Source organism: Nicotiana tomentosiformis, chromosome 7, assembly GCF_000390325.3.
Source record: "Nicotiana tomentosiformis chromosome 7, ASM39032v3, whole genome shotgun sequence".
NCBI lineage: Eukaryota > Viridiplantae > Streptophyta > Magnoliopsida > Solanales > Solanaceae > Nicotiana > Nicotiana tomentosiformis.
The window spans coordinates 72,429,126-72,436,820 of record NC_090818.1 but is presented as its reverse complement, the minus strand read 5'-3'; the positions used below and the strand labels follow the sequence as shown (position 1 = coordinate 72,436,820).

Below are 7,695 nucleotides of genomic sequence, written 5' to 3'. Positions count from 1 at the left end.
GTAAAACCGATTATAATATACCTGATGCTGATAGTCAACTTCTTCACACTATCAATTTTAATATATAAAATTATATTTAATTACTCCCTTTATCCCAATTTATGGAAAAATATGTTGAGTCAAACGAGTTATTCTTTAAGCATAATTTTTCATATGTATTTTAAATATTTTAAAATATTAATTATTATAATTTATATTCCCTCCGCTCACTTTTACTTGCCTACTTTAGACTTTTTACGTCCCTTAAGAAATAATAAATATAATATGTATTTTACCATACAACCCCTAACCCCTAATAATGATAGCCTTTCAAAAAGTCTTAGGAAATAAGTTTAAAAATGAGTAATTAATGATAAGGGTAAAACAGAAAAAAAAGATTGTTTTTCTCCTAATTTAATATAGCGGATAAGTAAAAGTGAAAATGTATTTTTAATATAGTGGACAAGTAAAAGTGAACGGAGGGAGAATTACTTTTTATAAATAATTTCCAAATATATAAATTTTATTTCGAAAAAATAATTATATTCTATCCAAATACACGGTAAAAATTAAGAAGTTTAAATCTCAAAAAACAAAAAATATCACACAAACTGAGACAGGAGTAACATTTCAGACTTGCTTCAAGTTATGAAATTCGACTTACATTTTAGAATGCTCCACTAATTACTAATGTATTTCTTGCTTCATGACAAAAATTGCTCCAAGAACAATACTAGTATTCATTAATTGCCTGTTATTGCTTGTAGACTATGCAAGAATAATAATAAGAAAAATACATAAAATAGCCACAAGCCCTTTCTCATATATAATAATTGAATAAGAAATATTAAAAAGTTGCCACAAAAAGTTAACTTAATTAAAGCTCAAGTACATAATCATCATCAGCTGTAGGTATAATCAACCACTCATCTGGAAATTGGTAATTAGGATCATCATTCTTATCTATACAATTAGGAGACTCACTGTTTAATCCATGTTCTAATTGGCCAAAACCTGCCTTTGGATTTTCCATCAAAACATTTTCCTCTAGAGGAAAATATTTTTCTATGACTACTTCACCATTGCTCGCACTCTTCTTGCAATCCAACGACTTCAAAAACCCTATCCACCATTCAAACTCTGGAACTTCACCGGAAGAAAAAGGCAGAGGCGGAGGTGGCGGGGGCGGCAGCGGTGGCAGTGTAGTAAGTATTGCCGGAGCCGTTGTAGACCATGTTGGTTCAGGAATAGGCATAGACTCCACTATTGAGTAATAGTAATATTGTTGAGAGCTTACTGCTGTTAAGATAAAAAAACAGAACAGTAGAAAGTAAGAAAAAGGCGTGAAAATTACTTTCTTTAGAAAAATAAAATAACAGAGTTTAAAAAAAACTTTGATTTATATAGGGTAGAAAGAAGGCTATTCGGAACTTTAATTTATCTAATTTCATAACAACTTTCTTTAGAAAAACTAGAATGATATAAAGAAATTAAAGAGAAAAGACTTCGAATTTATTTAACAAAAAATAGAATAACAAAAAGTAAAAAATAAAATAATAATTTGAATTTATAGGGTAGGAAGCAGGCTATTAAGAACTTTTATCCATTTTAATGAACACAATTTTCTTTAAAAAAAAAATAGAATAAAAGAAAGTCACAAAATAGATATCAATTTATAGTCGAAAGAAGACTCTTCGCTACATTTATCTAATTACATGAACATACATGTCATGTTACACTTATTTTTACCTTACGATATCGGGGCAATTTGGCTTTACATATATTACAAACCATCTAACAGTCGAGAGTTAGAACATTATATTATGTAAACAAATTAAGTTACGAATACTGTAAGTGCTAAAAAAATTTATACTACCAAATCATTTAAATAATTTTAATCAATATTTAAAGGTAAACTTCCCTAGAATGCGGAATTTGTAATCTCAAAAATAAAACAAGTTATCTGTGTCTACTACAAAATATTATCTGCTACAAAGATAATCTGACGGTATAAAAATTCTAACCATATATATTACCTAAACTCGTCTATAAATCCTTGAATCTATTTTCAGTGTTGTTACCTCTTTGACCCAATAATGTGTACTTCTTTGGGTTATTAATAGACGGAGTTGGCGATGAAGATGAAGATCGATGAAGTTGTAAAGCATGAACGATTTCTCTTCTAGCTTCAGCCATGTCTATATAAGAGCTAATAAAAGGAGCTTTTCTAGTATGATATTTTCTCAACCTTTTTCTTGGTGAATTGTTTTTCTTTGAATCCATTTGCTGCTTCTTTCTTGTTTGTTCTTTCTCTGCAAGACTCTGTTTCTCGGGAAGAGAAGGTAATAATAATCAGCAGATACGAAAGAGGGAGTGAATAATAAATGAAACAAAAGAGTAACAAGTGGCATAGTAAATGAGAAGGGAAAAGATGGGTCAGCAAGCATGCAGTAACAAATCAGTGTGGACACCTGTTTCCTCGGACACACTGCTGCTTACTTTAAAAAATTTCAATTATAATCATAATATCCGAGTTAGCTTGCGTTTATGTCGATTGATTTCATGAAATATCCGTTATCTTGGCTTGAACAAATAAGCATAAATCACATCCGGTCTTCGTTTCAATTTAGATGATATACTTTGACTTGATACAAAGTTTAAGAAAAAAAATAATTCTAAAATATATAGTTCTAAAAACTTAAGGAGCAAAAGCTTTATAGGGTCATGATATTTATGTGACTATAAAAACTTTTCATTAATGATAAAGTTGATAAAATGAGAAATTTAAAGTTAAATTATTTTCAAATATATAAATATGTCATTCTTTTTTAACGGACTAATAAAAAAAGTGCGTCATTTAAATTGAAATGGAGGGCTAATATTTTTATCGCCTCTGAAATTTGAAGCGAAACAAATCTCAACCCACTCTATTAATTATTTTTATTTCCTTTTTTCTTTTATCTTTTTTGCTCTCTTTATACCTATTACTTTTTATTTTCAATTGTTCAATTATAATCTATATTATATTAAAAGCACGAAATCCCTTAGCAATTATCGTTTGTTTTTTTGAACCCTTTAAAAATAGATTTTGAATTATTTTCTTAGTATTTAGAACTTCAAATCCATTAATATATCATTTAGTTATTTTCCTAATTTAGGGTTTCAGATCAATTAATATGTTTCTTTTTAATTTAGGTTAGGAGTTTTAGAAATATATTTTTATCTTTTTTACTTAAGAATTTTAGGCACGTTTTCATGCATATAAACTCTTGAATTATTTCTATGTATATCCAATACTTTGTATAAACGCACTAATTATCCCTTCGTACAGTAACTCCATGCATGTTAGATTTACGACTTTAAAATCAACTTGACAAAATTCTTTAAATTGTAATCCAAGTTAAATTCCACAATGATTTATAAATTTAATTAAAATATTTATGACATTATTTTAATTTAAATAAGGATCTGCGAGATTTACAGTAGTTAAAAGAGTCTTTCAAGTATCAACCATAATGAGATTAAAACTTCTTCCAAAGGTTGAATCCTTTTGAAAACTAGCACAAATTAATAATATCAAACGGAAGTCAATAACGATTGGTGGTATTTTAATATGTTGTGTATTTGGTTCTGGATGTCTTCGCAAGATTGATATTTTCATCTTCAACTCATACAAATATTTTTCGCGGCAATTCATAAAGAACTCTAATTGAGGGATCCATGTCCGTGATGTAAAGATGGAAATATTTTGAAACTGGCGACTTAACTTATGATTGCATCTTAAGTTATGGTTACATGAGAATGAGAAGGTGTGATGATCCAAAATGTCATCTTTAAATTTAATATGTAATTCTGTATTTTAAGATCTCGAAAAGCACCATTTATCATTCATCGACTTGCGTGCGCAGTCCGTACAATTTTTCGGAAAGTTTTAATATGAAAAATGGATTAAAATGTGAAATAGAGGTTTAAAACTCAACTGAGTTGACTTTGGTCAACATTTTGAGCAAACAGACCCGGATCAGTATTTTGACAATTCTGGTAGGTCCGTATCGTGATTTGAAACTTGGGCGTATGCCCGAAATCGAATTCCGAGGTCCCTAACCCGACATGTGAAATTTTGATGAAAAATTAAAAGCTTGAAAGCTTAATGATTTTTAAGAAATTACTAATCATTGACCCCGGGTCTGTATTTTGGTTCCGAAACCCGGTAAAAGTCCACAATAATATTTATGACTTGTCTATCGAATTTGGTGAGAATGGAGTTGATTTGACGTGGTTCGGACGTCCGGTTGTAAAAATATAAGTTTTAAAGTTTTCTTGAAAATTTCCTTTGATTTGGCGTCTGATTCGGAGTTCTAGGTGTTATTTTGGTGATTTGATCGAGCGAGCAAGTTCGTATAATATTTTAGGACTTGTGTGCATATTTGGTTTGGAGGCCCGAGGGCTCGGGTGAGTTTCGAATAGGATACATGATGATTTTGAACTTAGAAAAATCTGATTTTTTGCAACTTTAGGCTTCTGGTATTTCCTTCATCGCGTTCGCGAATGTACTCTCGCGAACGCGTAGAGCAAACTGGGCTGGCTGAATTTTTCTTCTTCGCGAATGCGAAGATTGGGTCGCAAACGCGAAGCTATGGGGACTTTACCCTTCGCGAACGCGACCAGCTCAACGCGAACATGAAGCTTTAGAGGCCTGGAGGAGGGGTCAGTCATCCTTCTACGTGAGCGCGAGCACTGGCACGCGAACGCGAAGGCCAGGGGAGAAAAAGCCTTTGCGAACGGAAAGGAGGACTCGCGAACGCGTAATCCACGGGCTGCTACTCATTACGAACGCGACTGGCCCTTCGCGAACGCGAAGAAGGCCTGACGCTTGTGACTTAAAACAGAACCAAAACGGGATTTTTCCCATTTTTCACAAACCCTTAATTAGTACTCGGTTTATGGGCGATTTCAAAGGAGTTTTTCACGATTTCGAACTGAGTAAGTGTTCTTTATCATTTAGTGATTGTATTTCATAAATCTAAGTCTATATTCATCATTTATTTCGGATTTAGATGGAAGAAATTGGAATTTTTATAAAATCTTCCAAAAACGAAAATTTAAGATTTGAAGGTCCATTTGACATCGGAATTTGATAAATTTTGTATGGTTGGACTCGTATCGGAACGAATGTTCGAATTTCGTAAGTTTTTTTTGAGATTTGAGACGTGGGTCCCACTGTCGAATATTTTAATGAATTTCGGATTTTTATCCGGAAAATTAGTAAAGTCCTATGGTATTAATTCCTATGATTCGTATTGAGTATATTGAATTGTTTATGAATAGATTTGAAACTTTTGGAGACAAATTTAAAAGGAAAAGCCGTGGTCGAGTAATTGATTAGAATTTGTAAAGCGATGTAAGTGTCGTGGTTAACCTTGACTTGAGGGAATAGAACCCTTAAACTATTTGTTATGTGAAATGCATGTGAATGATGTATAGGCGAGATGACGAGTATCTATGGATGTAAACCATACTAGGCAAGCCATGTACGGCTCGATCTAGAAGGCATTGATGGGGGATCAATCTCAGGTCATATGTATGGATGACCGCCCTCCAAACCAACTGGGCCATCCCCGAAGGGATTTGTCCTTGTATTTTATCGTACTAGTCTTAGGATATGCGCTTCGCGCGTGTACCCTATATCAATAAATATATTTTTTTAAAATTACATAAATATTATTAAATAATATATTTGACATATAAAATAAAAATTAACGATAAATATATAAATTTGTGAAAATAACAAATGTTGATCTTATTTAGGTAGCTCAATAAAGAAAGAAATCTTAATCATAAAAGTCCTCGGATGTCTTATTGTAATTTATAAGAATTTCTATAAAAAATATTGTATGAATATTATATTTATTTCTATGACCTGATACAAAATAAACAAAACACAAACAAAATCTTTTATCAACAAAGATTTGTCAAATAAAGCAAATTAAAAACTTAAATTTCTCTTGCTTTTAGAGAATGAAGAGGTTCGCATTATGCTTATAGAAAAAAATTAATAAGGGACAATATAAAGTCTAAAATGAGTAATATTAACTTAATATTGTATAACAAATAACTTCATATAAAATATATATGGAGTTTATGCGGATGGAGGGGAATGGGTGGTCGCCTTTGTGCTTCTTTGAGTTTTTGTCTTCCGTAAAAGCTAGGGTCCTGTCCAACTTTCGATTTTTGTTTTGAATATACATATCTTTTTCCTAGTAAATAAAATACTTCTTTTTTTGTTCGTTTGTAAGAAAGATAATATTGCATTAACTATTAAAGAGCGGTGCTACAGAGAGGGTGGTGCTCGGGGTACAGCACATTGCTAGAACTAGATTGATTACTATTAGAACTACTAGTATAATCTATGTTTGAGTGCAAAAAGATAGGATCAGTATGCAACAAGGAGTTCGCTACTATAGTAACTCAATTATCAGCTGTAGAGGTAGGCGTCGCGTGTTGCTGTGCAAAATGTGGTGGTATTGCTGCCGCATCTATTGCCTGGCCTGCCCGTGTTGGATTCACATTCCTAATTTTGTTGCTCCTGCTTGATCCTCTTGTAAGTTTTCTAATACAAAAACGGGTGGCTATGCAAAAACAGTTGGTGTCATAGTAGACTCCATTGAACAACCTTCCTTGGCTAATCTCTCAGCTACCCCATTCTCCTCTCTGTAGACATGAGTGACTGGTGCATTATGCAGCTGGACCAAGAGGTACCTGCAGTCAGAGTGTTACGTGCAGTAATTTTAGTTAACCATTTCCTAGTTATTAGAAGTCATTCAAATTGTGTTCTCTGTTTCCTTTATTTTAGGAGTAGATAATGAGCATATCCATTTCCTCCTTTATTTTAGGAGTAGATAATGAGCATATCCATTTCCTTTATTTTAGGAGGTAGTTGCGATAGTTCAACAACTTTTAGTTCGTGTCAGTTGCTAATCTTTTGGGAACTCTTCATGTATAAAGTCACATAACTGGAAGAAATAAAGTATTGAATGATTTTATTCCAAATCTCGAGCTTACGAGAAAGAGGTCGTGGTCTCCTCTATCAGACCAGTTTCCCCATTAACAAGACTTTTGCCTTCTGTTTTTCTATTCCAACTATTCCAAAAATAGGCCCTCGAAAGGAGTACGTGCCAAAGTGGTTTCAGAGCACAAGCATGGACCAACGAGTGGAGCAATTGGAGACGACTGTTCAAAGCTTGTCCATTGGACAACAAGCCCTTGCTAATCAATTGAATGAAGTTTTATCACTGATTAATTCCAAATTTGATGTGACGGTAAGGCTTATCCGGCGCGACGGCGAAGCATCTGCATCTGCGAACAAGGCCACTCATGAGAGTCCCGTTATCAGCAACACTCACTCAAGTTTCGTTCCAAAGATGAAGCTAGATTTTCCCAGATTTAATGGACAAGAAGATCCAACCAGTTGGCTATGTCGCGCAGAGCAATTCTTTCAATTTCATAATACGCCAACTGCAGAGCGAGTTTCCATAGCATCCTTCCATCTTGAAGTCGAAGCGCAGCTTTGGTTCCAACTTCTAAAACATGAATATATGGTGGTATCCTGGGAAGATTTCAAAGCGGGCCTTCACTCTCGCTACGGTGCAATTCAGTATATTAACTTTTTTGGGGACTTAACCAAGTTGCAACAGCAAGGTAATGTAAAGGAATATC

The 7,695-nt window shown here is 33.2% G+C and overlaps 1 protein-coding gene across 2 annotated transcripts; it reads right to left on the bottom strand.

The window, feature by feature from the left end:
* Positions 1–839: 839 nt before the first annotated feature.
* Positions 840–2,341, bottom strand: LOC104112382 (uncharacterized). Of its 2 annotated transcripts, none has more exons than XM_009622274.4 (2): positions 2,061–2,341; positions 840–1,278 (listed from the first exon to the last, which is right to left on the bottom strand). In XM_009622274.4, exons 1-2 carry the CDS (start codon positions 2,260–2,262, stop codon positions 857–859), a joined length of 624 nt encoding a protein of 207 aa, XP_009620569.1. In that variant the 5' UTR covers positions 2,263–2,341; the 3' UTR covers positions 840–856. The 2 variants fall into 2 exon arrangements, with proteins under 2 accessions (XP_009620569.1, XP_070035946.1); XM_070179845.1 differs by having other exon boundaries at positions 840–1,275.
* Between the last annotated feature and the right edge of the window lie 5,354 nt (positions 2,342–7,695).